General features: G+C 37.6%; 1 protein-coding gene across 4 annotated transcripts in view; it reads left to right on the top strand.

Annotated features, from left to right (window-relative positions):
• ncoa2 (nuclear receptor coactivator 2) overlaps nt 1-17,388 on the top strand; it is a 102,824-nt gene that overhangs the window by 35,137 nt on the left and 50,299 nt on the right. For all 4 annotated transcript variants that reach the window (XM_056254104.1, XM_056254106.1, XM_056254103.1 and 1 more), the window contains exons 3-4: nt 15,672-15,776; nt 17,008-17,180. In XM_056254104.1, the coding sequence (XP_056110079.1) occupies nt 15,688-15,776; nt 17,008-17,180 (262 nt within the window). In that variant the 5' untranslated portion in view covers nt 15,672-15,687. The remainder of the gene's footprint in view (nt 1-15,671; nt 15,777-17,007; nt 17,181-17,388) is intronic.

Genomic DNA, 17,388 nt, shown 5'->3' with positions numbered 1-17,388 from the left:
AGACCATAGATATCCATAATAAAGGCCATTGGCCAGCAGCGCGGACGAGACATCTAGCCTTTATTATGGATGTCTATGGTGTAGTAGACGCTACTTGGCGCATCTTCTTCGCCGTTACGTATGTGTGCTCGGCAAGACCGTTTTGTGTTTGAGCGCCCCCAAGTTGTGTTTTACTGTAACTTCAGAAGCTCCAGACACGTGAGCAAAAGTGCCAATCTCATTGGTCGGATAGTTTTTGACGCGGCGCGTCAAACCAAAAAAATGAACCCGAGGCGTTTTTTAAAAAATGACGCTTTTTTTTCGCGTCGGTGTGCACACTCACATTGGCGCCCTTTGTTTAGTCACGAGGCGTTAAACGTCGGCGAATATCGCACGCGAAATTCGTCCCGGTGTGAACAGGCCTTTAAACTCTGCAGGAAAGTTGATCTCGAGGACCAGAGTTGAGAACTAAATTGTTGTATTACAACATCAATGTGAGATAGCTTCTTTTGGGGACATAAGTTAAGAATACTTTAACAAAACACCGAGGTGGTGTTTCTGCTTGTCGACGTTCTCTAATCTTCCGAGCTCTGTTTGTCAGCTGCAGAATGTGGACCCTCCCACTGAGCATACACTGGAGAAGTTTATTGATTTTCTCACTGCATCTGTGCCTCTTGTAACCCAAAACCCATCAATACACATCATACATTTAACCCCCTCTCCGTTACACTTTCGGTTATGGGAATATACTTAACCCTGCATTTCGAAATGTACAGGCTCAATGCTTGATCAAACAGTGTACTTCTGATGGACAGATAAGAGAAATCCATTTGTCTCTCTTCGTTTCCAGCCGCGAGCGTCCTGTGCCCATGAGCTGCTCCAGATCCGCCGTTTGCCGCTTAATGTGTTTATTATACAGTGCTCTCCTTGTGGCAACTTGAAGTGGCTGTCAGTTTAAAAGATTCATGAATGTGATCGGCTTCTGTAAATGGATGTTGGCTTTTTGGGCCTGCTTGATGCTGGTACTTTAAGACCATTACGTTCTCAGTAATTGTAGAGCTTATGAGTGGCAGGAACATCTCTCTTTCCCTCTCTCAGTCAAGCCATCTGGGACAGTGGCTGGAGACCAGGCCTGCGGCTCTGGGGAGGAGAGAATGTCGATCTCCCCTCCTCCTCCTCTCTTGCTCTCAATCTCAGTCATAAGCTCGTTGCCATCCCCACCCCCTCTTCTCATCCGCCGCTTGTTTTTTGCATTTCCTTAGTAGACTGTTTTCAAGTCTTTCACATATTCTCCATCAGCACTGATTGGTTTCATTTCCTTCACTTCCTGTCTCTGCCCATTCTCACTAGCTGACATTTTGTCTTGAGGCTCATTATCATCAAGTGAAGAGGCTGTAAACACCGAATCTCCTGCAAATCTCCCTCAGACACTCGCTGCTAATAAAGGCCCATCTGTTCTGCATAACCACGATCCCCATCGGCCTTGGGGATCTCTCTGCACTGTAATCAGTAATGTTGGGTAATAGCTGTGGGTTGCAGTAACGACTCCACACACTCATGTGTATTTTGGCTTTGCAAACCTCCACCCCCCACCCAGATATTTAACTCATTTCACCTTCGAGATAAATTTGGGCTCCGTGCCATCAGATGAGCACGATGCCTGGATTTGCGCGGCGAGGTTTAACGTATGATTATGATGCAATTCCCTTCGGCTTGAATTGCGCTCCGGTCTGTATAGGAGGGTCAAGCAAGGACATTGTTCTTGATGGCATGGCTAGTCATTATACAAACCCTTCAAAGACCCCTGGACCGATGCAGAAGCGGTGCCCTCGTCATGTTCGAGGCCCCTACGAGCACAGGGTGTGTCCCCAGTCTTGATCCCTTTAGCTTTTCCAGCCACAAGATTACAGGGATGGCACATGAAGCTTTGGTGCAAGCTGCCTCTTTGTCTACTCCAAGAGAATGATGGATTGAGCCTCCCTCCTCTGCTGCTCTCTTGAGATGTCTATTGGGCTTTGTTTGGCAGGTTGACCTCTGTCTTTTGGTAGGCGCAGTGTTAACCTGCTGTAAGCCTCTTCCACAGTATCTGTCCCACAGTTGGATCTGGAGGCTCAAGACAGTGTATCTTCTGCATTTTAAGTTGACAGTTTAACAAAGTACATTAACAATGCAATTCATACGTACAATGACTTGAATAAGTGGGGGAGGGGGGAATAACGATTTTATACAACTGTCCTGATATAAGTATCAGTATCAGCATTGTCTTTTATTGTCTTATTTTTTAGAAACAAATAGTGATTTTATTTTGTATCTATTTATATGTATTTATAAATGTTATATGTGTAATACATTTGTTTTATATATGTTTAAATATTGTATATTTGAAAAATCAAATCAAAGAGGTAATTTGAATCTTTTATGACAAGGCACGGTGAGTTCAGGTTGGTGCAACTTTGCAAAAAAATGTTTATAAATCAATAGTTAATGATATTTATAAAAATCCTTTTTTACTTTGGCAAATTTAAAAACCTTTTTGGAAAATAATAATACGTTAACTTATTCAAGTTTTATGGTAAATATATTAATACCTTTAACTTGGTTACACCACATGACATTTATACAGTCTTTAAATTGAAACTTTTGAAAAATTTTGTTTTGTTTTTAAACCAGCACGAATTGAAAAATTACGTTTACAAGTACATGGTGCATGTGTTTTAAAGGGTTATTTCTTTGCCGTGTCTTGGACACTGTTATTTGTCATTGGCCCATAGAATCTCAAGGTTGGCACTTCGAATTCAGAGCTTCACTTCAGAGAATCTTCAAACTTGCGCTGGAGAATAAAAGCTTAATATCTGAACGTGCAGATTTTATACTAATGATCTGTGGAGTGCGGTGCCTGCTTCCTGCTGAAACCTTAAGGTCTGGAGATTTTTGGTTCATCCTTTCAATTCCAGGCGATCCCAGCGTTGTCGTCTCTGCATTTTGAAGAACCCAGACTGTCAGTCTCCTGTCAGACAGGCTCCTGTCTCTTCCAGTGATATCCAACCCGTCAGCGGATGCACACTGCAAACCAAGGGCGTCTCTGACAACTTCATCAGTGGGGCAAAGTCAACTGATTCTTTGAGTCATTACTTGTGTGGGTGTATGTGTGCTTTTTCTAGATTTTGTAGTGTTGTAAACCAAACAGGTTCACTCCACTGCACAAAGATGATACATATACGTAGATATGAATATATTATCTACAGTATACTCAACGTTACCCTGACTGAGCCACAGAATGTCACAGTATATTTGATCCAATTCCCTTGTGAGCTATTTGTCATATTCATCCACTTCTACTGTCTATACTCACATTGTAGGGGGTCAAATATTGTTTAATATAGTTTTAACAAGACATCCATGTTTGTTTATCTTTCAAGTTTCCCTCACAATCGATTCAACTTTACAATTTGGACCTCCCTATGCTGAACATTAAGATATTTAAATTCTATACAAACATTTTGATCTTAATCTTGAGCCCTGCATTGCCATTTATGTTGTTGTTGTTTTTTTAGTTGGGACAGTCCAGGCATTTAGCTGTGTATGAATCCTTGATAACCATTTCTTTCCATTTGTTTTCCATTATTTGACTTTAAACAAGACTACACCAGGCCCAGCCAGTCATGATTGGATGATATCCTCAACACCAGGTCCCAACAAGTGGCCATTAAATCTGTTACTGGGAGGTTTCAGCATGTCATATTTTGTAAGACTTGCAATGAAGTATCAAATAGTCACACATTATCTAATGATAATTTCACACCAACAAAGAACGTCTGTGCTTACACAAGATCATGAGAGATAAGTGTCAGTTTCTGTCTGTGCGTCCGCAAGAAAAAAAATTAGGTTTCAAGATAATTAGTGAACTACTTTTTATTAAGTGCAGAATAGTTGTAGAATGATTTGCCATCACACCTGTTGTCCTGCATACCTATTTAGTGAATCACATACAGCAAATCCCCATGACTCAGATAATTTATCTCTGTCTCAACCATAGTGTTTTTAGGCTGAACTATGTTCATTGCAGTGTTTTATAGTATTCTAGTTTTGCTAACTTTTAGCTGAATTACTAGTGCTGAATGGAGGCTGTGTAGAGTGATGACCATCCATCATGCAAGCAGACACGGCAGGCATTTAAAGGGACACATTTAAGGTTCTCTTTAAAAGTGACATTTCCACACATACAGTATGTTGTATTACAGCCATAGGCAACAATGTTGGCATAATACCCATCTTTAAATTCAGAATGCCAATGGGTTAAGCGGTTTAATAGCATTATGAATGCATAATAATTTCATAACTTTTATCTTTTTGCACTCAGTGGCGGATTTAGCAAATTGGGGGCCCAAAGCGAAGGTACGTATGGGGCCCCCCCATCCCATCTTTATGAGAACGGAAAAAAAAAATGTACCGACTGAATGGTAGGAAAAGCTAATCTACGGGGAAGTAAAGGTTGGAGAGGAGAAAAAAAAAACCTTCCCCAACAGAGTATAAGGTTTCAGATAACACCTGTCTTTGCCAAAATGCCAGGAAACCAAGCACTGTTTATTCTTTTTTTAAGATCAAATCAATATGAATATAACCAGCAAGACAAGTAGTTAGGGTAAACCCCCACAAACAGCCATATTAGCAAATATTGCCAAGATGAATAATTGACTTTGTATGAGTGAGTGAGGTTGCAATTGGCATTGCACATGAGATTGACATTTCAAACATTCTACAAACAAACATTTTTATAGGTTTGTATTAGTTAATATATTTTATAATGTAATAATTTCACAGTTAATCTACAAATGAATGTAGAGACAACATAAAGACAGTATATTTTAAATACTTGTTTAATGGCATCTTTTTATGAATGAAAGTCAGTATCACTGATACTAATACAGCTATTGATGTCTGGATAAAAAATATTTTTTCCCCTAATTTTAAACATTAATTATAGCCAGCCATCCAACATTACAGAAAGCCAAAAAATTGAAAGCCAAAAAATTTACATTTTGTTAGGCTTCAAAAAATATATAACAACTTTTAATTTACGTGAACTTAAAACAATCATCAGATAAACCCATAATAAATGTCATATTTACTTCTGCCCTTTCTGTCTAACAGGATGTATACATGTTATCCTCAACTAGCGTCACTTCACAGCTGCTGCTGTAGCGGCATGTATCCCCAACAGTAGGCGTAAAAAAGTTAGTCATTTTTGGCAGCGTTGCCAAATACATATCGGTGTCTTTTGTCTTTTCTTCTTTTATTTGAGCCGCTTGGGTAACTTCGTTTCATTTTCGCGTTTAGACTCGTCTTGCTTCGTTGTGTACTTCCCACCCAGTGCTCCTGTTTATCTTTCGCGGTTTCGTGCCGCGCACTGTTACGGACTAGTCCATTTTATTGCGAAAGTAGGGGGTGTTATGTGTAGGGACAGATAACCATGAACTGGACATTTTAACTACTACTTCAACATTTCAACGTATTTCTTATATTAATAAAATTGACTATGCTTTTGAAGCGTTCATGATGATAAGGGGCTTTTTCTTTTCTTTTATATATATTTTTTTGAGGTTGGTTGGGGGGCCCCCCCTACTACGACCGCTGGTAGGGGGCCCCAAGCAGCCGCCTACTTATGCCTCTATGTTAAGACCGCCACTGTATTGCACTACGCTAATGCTTTTCTGCTACTTAGCTGACTTAAAATTGTAGTTCTACAGTCTTGCAATACATGTGGTATCCATTATAAATGAACTTTCCAAAAGCATAAACCATGTCACTTTTACTATATATATATATATATTTTTTTTAGCATATTTGATCATTTCCAGATTTAAAAAGAATTTGGTTTGTTGTTAAAGTGAGATGTCAACTTTCAAATGTTGTCTTTAAAATTGTTGTAGGTTCAGATTCTGGGTAGGATTTTGGTGTGGGTCCAACAAACAAACAAATAATTAATAATAATAATAATAATCAGGTAAAAACAGTAAAACTTTAATATTAAATGAGCTCATGTGATTTGTAAAACTATAACACCTTTTTCACAATTTCTGAATTTTATAAACAGCATCTGTAACTTTTTTTCTAACATTTTTAAAACCATTTGAACATTTTATAAGAAGGGTGGAATAATCACTTTTTCTGAATGCTTTCCTAAAGCTCAAGCAGTAGAGCATGGTGCTCACAATGCCAAGATCTTGGGTGCGTTCCTATCAAAATTAACATGCATGAACTGAATTTACACCCTCAACACTGTTGACGTACATGTCAATTTCTCAGATAAAAGCATCTGCTAATGGCATAAATGTAAATGCCCTCAGAAGGTAGTTGAGAAACTGACATAAAATAAAAACATTCTTCTGATGTATTAAGTTGAGTTTGTGCAGCTCTTTTTAACCGTGAAATTTTCAAATTGACCTGCAAACATGATCGTAATATAAATTTCATATGCACATTCCACAATCCATCATAGGTGATTCAGTATTTAATCAAATACTGGTCAAATTGACCCACAATAGTATATAATTGGTTAAATCTCACCTTGCTGACAAGACTAGCTAGTACTGGTTAGTGCTACTTTGTTGCTGATCTACTGATAACCTAACTTAGCCATTCTCAACTTTACTGGTGAAGCTGGCCATCCCTCGTGGCCTTTTTGATGAAGTCTTGCTGGTTAAGATAAGAAGCCAGGTTGAGAACTGGAAACACATGCTGGTGCTGTGGTTTAACTTTAACCGTTGCTGTTGTCTTCAGGGACTGAAACGATCGACTGCGATTCTTTTCTTTTTGGATGCGTAAACCCAGAGTCTTTAGATGTTCATTTGGTGTCAGTGATCAAACATGGTATTTTTAGTTCCGTTGAATCACAAACAAACAAAACTCCCTATAACCCCCCAACTGTCCCAGATAGAGTCTCTTCTCAGTTGTGTTGATGGCAGCAAGGCTTTCCAGTAGGGAGTCATCCCTGCGGACTTGAAATGGTATCGCTGGAGGAGAGAACAGGAGGCTGTCAGCGCTCTGTATGCTGGAGAGTGGAAGTTCTCTGTGCTGCCTGTTTCTCTTTTCCTTCTCCTTTGTTGAGTGTTACAGGCTGGCACATCTGTTTATGGCAAGAATCAATAGACAGGGTAAAGAGATGGAGGGTTTATATCTGTCTTTCCTCAGAATGTACTTGGAAAAAAAAAAGAGTTTCAGTGCAATATGCGCTGTTATATTTTCAATGACAAAATACCTTTCTGGTAATGTCTAGATTAGAAAATGCATAGAAAGGTGTAAGAATTTGAACTCTTGTTGGCTGATTTGTTACGCTTGTACAAGGCAAGTCTTATGACTCTTGTCCCTTGGTGTAGATCTTTATAAATAGTTAAAGCCAAGGGTTAATTCACCCAAACATGAAAATTCTGTCATCGGTTACTCACCCTCTCATCTTTTCAGATTTGTTTAAAACCAAATATGGTGTATGTAACAGTATACACACGAGAACCAACCTTACCGTTTTAACTGTTGTTTCATGTAAATTGATATGTGTTGATCAGTGTTTTTATTGTAAATAAAAGCTTAAATTAAATCTGTTTTTCATATAAAGCGATTGTGTCTCTTCAGAATACTGCTATATTCATATGAATCTCTTTTTATGAACGTCTTGAACTGTTAAAGTTTCGGTGGAAGTCCCGTTCAAGAAGTTTGACAAGTTTAAACGATGATAATTTAAATTTTTGGGTGAACTAATCCTTTAAGGAAAATACGTTTTTCTCAAAACATGTGAGATGTTTGGATGAATGTTCAAGTTGCTCTTTTGCATACACGCAGAAATAAAAGAATAATTCATAAAATCACTATGATATTGTAGAGAGAGGACCCCATGATGATGTGTCAAGGTCAATAAGTCGCTGTTAAAATGTTAGATAATTAGCAAATTTAGTTAAGATTGTAAAATGTAATGTGGTGTGAATGCCAAAAATCTAATGATATTTATGAATTAATATAATTCATCATATTTACAAAAAAAATACTTTTTACCTTGAAAAATAATGTATTCAAGTAAAATATGATATTTTTAACTTTTACTCTACACCACATACCATTGTCAGTGTAATTCGAGTTAAAACAATTTCTTGAAAATGGTATAAAAGATTTTCAAAACGAGTAAATTTCTAAGCACTTGACATAGTAGATTTGTATTTATTTATTATTATTAATCCAGGACACTCTTATGTCAGTGACCCACCCTGAATGTCCATCGTTCAGCAGAGAAACCCCTGAAAATGTCTTCACAAATTTTCCAATATATATTTTTACTGTTTAATTGGGTGGATAACTGATAACCTAATTTCCGTTTACATCAAATGAAATAGGCCATCTACCCCGACGAAGTGTGTAGATGGGGCGGAGCATCCGCTGAGAACCGCCCCCGTCGTTCCGCCCACCAGTTCTCGCGTCTGATTGGACGTCCCCCTAACACTCATCATCTGCGTCTTTAACATACTCTAGAGCTGCTAATGGGAGTGAATGATTGAGAAATGTGTCAGTGTTCCTCATTATCTCTCTCAGTGCTGTTGATGAGTGGAGGTCTGACACGGCTCATGTTGAGCTGGCTGACTGGCCTTCTCCTTCCCCACTGCTGTAAATAATTAATGCTCCATGTCAGTGCCTCCCCGAGCCCTGTCGTGGGCTATGCCCTGTTCACTGCGCCAGCTGCGACCTGCTTTAAGCGCAGGGGCTTCCAGAAGCTGGTCATGCTACATTCACGTTGAGCTGTTTGTGTGGCTCTACTTAACTAGGTTAGAGTAGCTGATTGTGGCTCGCCTTTGTGAGTCATTCATTAATATTAAACAAGCTGAGCCGGTTTCATTATTAGAGCCATGTTTGCACAGTAGCAGATGCGTTTTTAATTATACTGTTGATTGATTTTACCTTTTGTTTTTTGCTACTGTGTATATAGTAGGCTATGTAGTGGTTGCAGTTAGATAGACATTTTTTATATTTTCACTATTTAAGATGTGCTTGTTTTTGAAAGCTAATTGAATAAGTAGTGTTTGCTAACTAATATCGCTGAGGTTTTCTTCATAAATTCAGAAAACAGACCTTGAAAAAGCATTGCAAGAATTTTGCAATTTTAGGGTTGCACTGAACATTGTTCCGTGTTGATATTGTTTACGTAAAATTGAAATAAAACATAAATATTAAATGGAAAGATTTTGACTTGAAAAATGTTAAACGAAAATTTAAAATGTTGCATTGGCAACTACCTGGAATGAATTATCTGAAGTGCTAAAATAACTAGAACTAAAAGTGAAAATTTAATGAAAGCTAAATTGAAAAACTAAGAAACTATAACTAAAGTATTTATCAAATGATATCAAATTATTATTTAAATTGTATGTATTAATATTATAATATTTATTTAATTATTAAACTAAAACTAAAATAAAATAAATTAAAGCTACATCATTTTTTTTTAATGAAAACTGAAAATATTAAATTAACAAAAACTAATGACAGTGACAAAAGCACCTTAAAATGACAAAAAAAATCAACAAAACATTTGAATGAAAAAATAAAATAAAAGCTAATTCAAAATATTTATGAATGCTATAATCGTGTAATATAATGTAAAGTGACATTGGTGCCAAATGGCTATCTGCTAATATTACAGATTTTTATTTATTTATCAGTATTTTAATATTGTACATTTTAATTTTGTATGTTAATTCTTAAAACACTAATAATATAACACATCTCAAAATTAATTTCCATTTTTCATACCATACATTTCCATTTTGTCATATCGCACAATTTCAATTTCTGCAAAAAAGTATAGAATTTTAATCGGCCATTTATTGATTACCAGTCATAACATGGAAATATGTATCTCCTTACCAATATAAGCCCGAATTATAATATCTGTACATTCCTAAGTTTTAAAAATATTTTTTGTGTCTAATACTAACACTATTCCTCAGCAGATTCCACATATTTGTTGTGTGCATGCATATATTTAGAGCAGTGAGGTTTATTAGACGCACGTCTCTCACCGGGAGTTTTAACACAAGCCGGTCACCATATCACTAGTCATCATACGGATCTGTGTGGGGGTATCTGGATATCAGACACCTCTGACTGTCTCCCCCTGCCTTAGGGGACACCAACATCTCTGACTCATTCTTCAGCGTATGTGGGTGATGGACGCAGCTTGCGGGACATCTGCTAACTGTAAACCTGTCAAAAGCAGTCTGGCACCAGTGTACTGTACATTAACTCTGTTTTACATTCTTTTCACTTACATTATCAAAGAGAATTTCATCAACAACCCATTAAGAAAACGTAATTGCTTCTAACTTGGGAGGGTGGAAGAAAAGACAGAAAGCGTCTCTTTCCTTTTCAAGCACGCCCACTCAGTAGAGATCATATCAGTCGCCTCGAGCCTGCGGTTTCATTACTGTGTCCTCCCAGCCTGACGGCGGTTGGCATCTCTGTGAAAACTCCATTCAGAGAGCTCTTGAACTCTAGTGTAGCTGTCCTAATAATATCAACTTATTAGAGTATCTGCAACTATGTCAAGAGCGATTGTTATCAGCACTTTTAAAAGGTGTTTCTGAGTGTGATTTATGACAGTGGTTCTCAACACGTGGGTCATTGTCCAAAAATGCAACAGGGTAAATGTAACAAAGCATATATTATGCAACACTGTAAAAAAAAAAGAAGAAAAAAAAGTTGCTGCCTGAAATTAACTACAATCAACTTTTTAAATTATATTAAACTGACTTGAATCTTGTATAACTTATAAAAAAGTGGAAAATTGCTTAACTTATTTTGATGAGTTAAAGCAATCTAAAAATATATTGTCATAACTTATTGATCATATTATTTTTTTTAACAGAGAATTAGGACATTTTGTTGTTGACGTCAAATTGCCGTAAGTCCAATCTAGTGTTGTCAGTTATTTTTTTTTTTTTTTTTTTTTTTTTTTGGATCATTACCCAAAATGGTTTGCTGGTCGATTTTGATCCCAGACAACAGAGCAAATGCAACTAACTAACCATATCATTTTAGCCTAGAAATCTAGACGCACCCTAGCGGCAGCGAAAATTATTTCGCAGCCAGTGTGGTCTAGCAACTCTCCATAGGCTTTTGAGCTGGAAAAAACAAAAACTGGTCGGGCCAATCACATCGTGTATAGAGTCGGCGGGCGGGCTTAACACAATGACGGCACAGTTCATGACGTTCTGCGTGATTTCCATAGGTGATTTCCCTGCTACTTGAAAACAATGAAGATGCAGCGGTCTTTTGAATCGGCTTTGGCCGCGACTCTGGAGGACTTGGAGTTAAGAGAACGTCACTTAAGTCATTCTTAAAAAAGGAAGATGTGTTCGGAGTTTTGCCGACCTGATACGGCAAAAGTTTAATATATCAATTAGCTCCGCTGGTGGAAAAACGCATGGGACTCACTCATCCACAACCGTTCGTTGCTCTGGTTGGTTGAAGCGTTATCCTATTGCGTGCAGAGGGATTTTGAAAGGTAACCGTTTATCCCGCCCGAAAATATGTATTTTGTTGTTGACATCAAAAGCCTTAAGTATTCGTGTTGTCACTTTTTGTTTTTGTTTATTATTTTAATTTGTTGTTTAGTTTTAGTTAAGTTTTATTTCATTTACTTTATTTTATTTTATTTATTTTTTAGGTCAGTTTTAATTACATTTTTTTTTTTTTGTCAATATTGCTAATTTGCCATGTATGAAAGGGAGATCAAAGTTTGCAAGCATGGTAGCAAATCAAATTCTTTAATTAGTGTTTCTCAACCAGCTTTGATAGCAGTCCTTCAGCACCAGTAGTACAGAGCACAGACTCAGTTAAGTAACTTACATCATCAAAAAAGCTGCTTGATGTTGCTTCTATTGTATCAGATATTTGGTGGTATTAATCTTTTGCACTTTGGTCCCCTCCATCTGTGTTAAAGCCTCTTCAGCCAATCGGATTGTGTCGGTTAGTGGGGAAAGCTGATAGCATATCAAAGCCTCTGTAATCACTAGCTACCATGTCTAACTCTCGACTCTTCTCATTACGGTGATTGTCCATGGTTTCAGTCCGAAACGCCTACCTTTCTGCGTGAAGGCCCCTGCAGCCTTTGAGAAGCTGCTATTAACAATTGATTGAATCACGCGTCACACGAGTGAAGGAGCTAGTTATATATAGTAAGGCTGTAGAGGTTGAAGTGGCTCTCTTGTCTTGGTATGGAGAAAGACTGTGCACCTGACAGCTGGACGCATGCGTTTCATATGGGTTTGTGTTGGGAATGCATTCGATACCAACACTAGTGGAATTTTATGATTATTGATACCACAATACTTGATACAATGATACTCCTCTACATCAGGGGCTGGGAACCTTTTTTTGACCAAAGAGCCATTTTTTTTTTCATTTTTGGTTTACGTGGATACTCATTTTGACACATTCTGTGGTTTATTATATGCTTGCCCGTGTTCCGCTCTGAGAGCGCGTACAGAAAACATCCTGTAAGTAGCAGATTCAGTTCTCTTTTGCGGCTTATTGAGCTTTTAATATCTTTTTAATATCAATCACACCCCAGTTTTACTATCTCATTCATCCATGTTTCATTATAAATCAATTCAAACAGTATCGTCCACTGAAAGCTGCGCTGATTATCATAAATACTACACATTTATAGGGCATAAAGGTCTCCGAAATGTCTCTTGGCACATCAGAGCACTAGTTTCAATAAAATTATAGGTTTCAGTCCAGTCACTTTTTTGTAATTGGTTGCTTTTTCTACAAAAAAGCTGATCTCTATTGATGTCCAATTTTGTATCGATCATTGGTAAAGGGTGCAAGACCTGGCGAACCACAGGATTTTTGTCAAAGAGCCATGTGTGGCTTGCGAGCCATAGGTTCCCGACCGCTGCTCTACATCGTTGTCTATTTTAGTATTGACTTCTATTTTAGTAATGCTAACAGTCATGCTAACAGTGACATTGCCTAAATAAATGTGCGATTCCAGTGGTGTCTACTGTCCAAGGGGGCACGGGGAATCTTCTAGGCTGTGTCACAAGAAGCCGTTTGTCATTAAGCTGGACAGAAGGGCCCCATGATTGACAGAAGGCCTTACGTAATGTTACGATTCAGATGTCCCGCTGATGAATGTCTCTCAGACTCGAAGGTTAGCGCGGTTTGAATGAATCTTTCTCTGGTTAGCTGGTGTCCAGTGTCTGTAGCGTTGGCCTCGTCCCCCCAGAGCTGTTTGATTGGCCTCTCTGTCTTTAGGTTTAAGTAGGGCACTGCAATCCAGCAGGGATTCAATACCAGCGCTCCATTCACTCCTGCTCTGACTCCCCCAGCCGGCCTACAGTGAGGCTGCAAATTATGCAAGGCAATGTGTGTGCGTCAGCTTGGCCTGGACGCAGCCCAGTGTGTTGGCCTCGTGTGCTGGCCCGAGTGTCTCTCCGCCTGCTTCCCGAACACTGCAGATGAAGCCCTGAGAGAGATCGGAGAGGGGATGGACAGTGTTTTCATTAACTTCCGCTGCCTGGTGTTTTAAATTAGCACCAGATTCACAACAGGTCTCATCAACACTCTGAAGTGCCTGTTTTTTTGTTGATGTAATGTATTGGTTTGTACTTAAAAAAAATTTGGGGGGGGGGGGGGGTTAACTCCCGGTTTGGCTTCAGAAGTGGAAATCTAGTAAATGATCTAACAATGCTTTTGAGGAGATAATGCTCAAATTGCAACGGACCATTACCGTAATTCCACCTTTTTAAAAATAGGTCTGCTATTTTCAATTATGACAATTAGCCCACATAATGCTATTTATATAATGTTTTTATTGGAATGCTGGATGCAATTTTCAACAAATTTACCCCAGAGGCTGCAAACGTTGAAAACGTTTTCCATTACATTAACGGCTCTATTTATGACAAGAATTTCAGCAGCCTTTAATGTATCCCAAATGTTGCATGCACAGTTTTTTTTTTGTCTGTATATATCAAAGGTTTTATTTAGAAATGAATAGTTTTATTCAGCAAAGACACATGAAATTAAATGACAAAGACATTTAAAGTTAAAACGTAAGTATAGAGTAATTAGTAGTAAAAGTATAGAGTTTAAGCAGTGCAACTGTTTTCAACATTTGTAATAATAATACAAGTTTATTGAGCACCAAAATCAGCACATTGTAATAACAATGTGCGGTTACATTTTATTTTAAGGTGTCATTGTTACAGTGTAATTATATATTTATTTAAGTACTGAGTAATATTAAGCAACTACATGTATTACTATAGGGTTAGGGTAGGATTAAGATTTGGTTGAGGGTTAGTTGCATGTAATTATGCATAATTTACTGTTGTTACTATGGTAAGTACATGTAACATATGTAACAAGGACACTGTAAAATAGAGTGTTACCCAATTTGCAAAATAACTTGTTCACTGTGCAACCTTGGTGAGCATAAGCGACTTGCGATATATATAGCAGTTATGCGTCATTTAATGTTGCACACTATTATTAAAAAGCCTCATTCAATAATTTATACGAGTTAATTTTCTCCTAGTGATAAGACAAATTTCTCTTTCTCTCATCATATCGAGAACAGTACTAGATGATGAAATGTACTGGTTCTCTCTCTCGTGGGAATTCTCAGTTTTTGTGAAACTATAAGTATATGTAAGGCACACAAATGTGAATGGAAAGTGAAAATACATTACATATTGTAGCACATGTTGGAAAGATAAATTGCTCTACCTGTGTCCGTATTTGTTGGGGCTTGTTACATGAAAATTTGCATGCTCAACAGTCTTTTTGTGCTTTACAGTATACAGCACATTGTGTTCTCTCACTCTCTGACCCCTTACTCTCTCTTTATTTCTCACCACTCTCAAACTCATATACTTTCGTGTTACTTCCACTTTTCTTTCATTGCTCTGCCCTTTCCTTTCTCTCACTTGGTCTCAGGGGACCCCCATTGTCACACAATATAATTGAATCCCTTTTTCGTTCCATTTTCTCTAATTTTCATTTTCACAGGCCTCCTTACGCCTCCCAGCATCAACCCACATCTTCAGTATATGACCTCTGAACACAACCCCTAAGCCTTCTCACTTTCAATTATCTCTAATTAGTAATTCAATTTTTCCGGCCGTTGTAAAGAGCCATTAAAGACTGTATTAATTGATAAGGAATTTATTTTATAGATTTTTTTTTAAATGCAAGCTGCCAAGGTGAGTGTTTTCAGGCACTCGCAGCCAAACGAAAGGATAAAAACCTCCAAAATTCGTATAAATCCCTCATAGAGTCATTTTAACCACAAGTACCTAAATGACTGATTGGTTCCACATGAATCTCTCTCAGAAGAGCAGTTTGGCTTGTTTGCAAATCATCAGGTACTCAATTTTATGACATTATGATGCTTAACTGCAAGTTTTTGAACTGTTAAACAGATCCATATCCACTGTCTTTCTCAAAGCACATTAGAAATAGTTGGCACAGTGTGCTATTTAACCTGTTCAGGAGATAACTCAATATGATGTTTTTCATTGGTCCACCCCGTTATATGTTGCAATGAAGCGAAGTGTTTTCATTTGCCAAGCCTAGCTAAAGATGATGTGTCCTTTGAGCATTTTCTGAATCTCTTATGTTGACATTTTCTCCATTAGGTGATATGCATTGAGGATGAGTGCTGTCGGGGATAACTCATCGGACCCTGCCAGGTCAGAGGGTCAGAAGCGTAAGGAATGCCCATCAGACCTCCTGGGCCCAAGGTACCTCACACATCATCCAAACTGAACAGCAGATTACAGTGCACTCTGAAACTGCATGCTTTGCAGTATACACATTTTTAGTTTGTAGAGTGAATTTCTCAGTGTCTACACTACAGCTGAACTGCAATAATCTTGAGCAGGCCTCCCACTGGTGGAGCTCAGCCTAGATAATACACGTTTCTATTTAAAGCCCTTTTCCACTGAGTCAGGAAACATCAGTCTGTATAATTCATTCATAGGAAGTAGCTATGCACGCCCTCTGTATTGACAAATTTTTTCTGTGCAAACTGCTGAAGATGCAGAGCAGCAAATTGAAAATGCAACTTGTTTAAGGTTGCATAGAAGGAGTTCTGGGAACTGTTGTCTATTTTAGTGTGAAACACAATGTAGAAAAGAGGGTCTCGCTGCATTGATTGTTTAGATTTTTTTTTTTTTTTTAAGTGTGATGATGCCATAGAGGGTTGTCTAAAGGCTATTCACACTTAAAACATGTTCTGAGACATGTCACCTTAAATGCAATGTATCATCCAAAGACACCCATGGGTGTGTGTCTAACATTTTAAAATATCGCAGACTGAATGAAAGAATGTGTGTGATTTTTCAACAAAAAATCTGGCTAAATATTGTGATTTTCTTGATTTATTGTTGAAGGTAGCAAATTTGTTACAAAAGTGTTTGGCAAGATGGTAGATCCCTAACATTTATGCCCAATTTTTCAGTTATTTTATTTCTCTTTTTTCCTGCATCTTTGCCAAAATAATAGATAAAAATTGAAAATAAACTGAGGAAACCGTGATATTTTCCAAAGCAGTCTTAAACAGTGCAATGGTGTTAGTTTACAATATGGTTTGTTAGTTAACATTAGTTAACTACATTAGTTAACATGATCTAATAATGAACTGGACGTATACCGCATTTATTAATCTTTGTTAATGTTAATTCCAACGTTTACTAATACTTTAGTTAATGCACTGTGAACTAACATGAATTAACAATGAACATCTGTATTTTTTATTAACTAACGTTAACAAAGATTAACAAATACAGTAACAAGTGGATTGCTCATGGTTAGTTCATGTTAGTTAATGCATTACTAATATTAACTAATGAACCTTATTGTAAAGTGTTACCAGTACATTTCTTAAAGCATGTTAAGTGCAGGTCTGATTGTATTTTTTGAATCTCGTATTTTTGCTCTATAGTCAGAAATGTTTTTTGTTTCTCTTCACAGTCCCAAACGAAGCACTGAGAAACGCAACCGGGAACATGAAAATAAGTACATAGAGGAGCTTGCAGAGCTGATTTTCGCAAACTTCAATGACATCGACAACTTCAATGTCAAGCCTGACAAATGTGCAATCCTAAAGGAAACCGTGAAACAGATTCGTCAAATTAAAGAGCAAGGTAAGAATCTGATGGACACTTCTTTGAACTCACATAATTGCTTGTCTTTCTAATAAATTTACAAATCAAAATACATGACGAATGCCCTAGACAGCTCAGGATTACCCCATATTAATTATAAACTCTTGAGGTATGACGCTACAAAACATAATCTCTACATAGTGCTACATTCATTGGTTTAGCATATTCGGTCCTTTGCATTAAACTA

Source organism: Rhinichthys klamathensis, unplaced genomic scaffold (genome assembly GCF_029890125.1).
Source record: "Rhinichthys klamathensis goyatoka isolate OS25496 unplaced genomic scaffold, OSU_Roscu_1.1 h1tg000110l_1, whole genome shotgun sequence".
Lineage (NCBI taxonomy): Eukaryota > Metazoa > Chordata > Actinopteri > Cypriniformes > Leuciscidae > Rhinichthys > Rhinichthys klamathensis.
The sequence above is the reverse complement of the archived record's forward strand: the minus strand, read 5'-3'. Positions and strand labels throughout refer to the sequence as shown.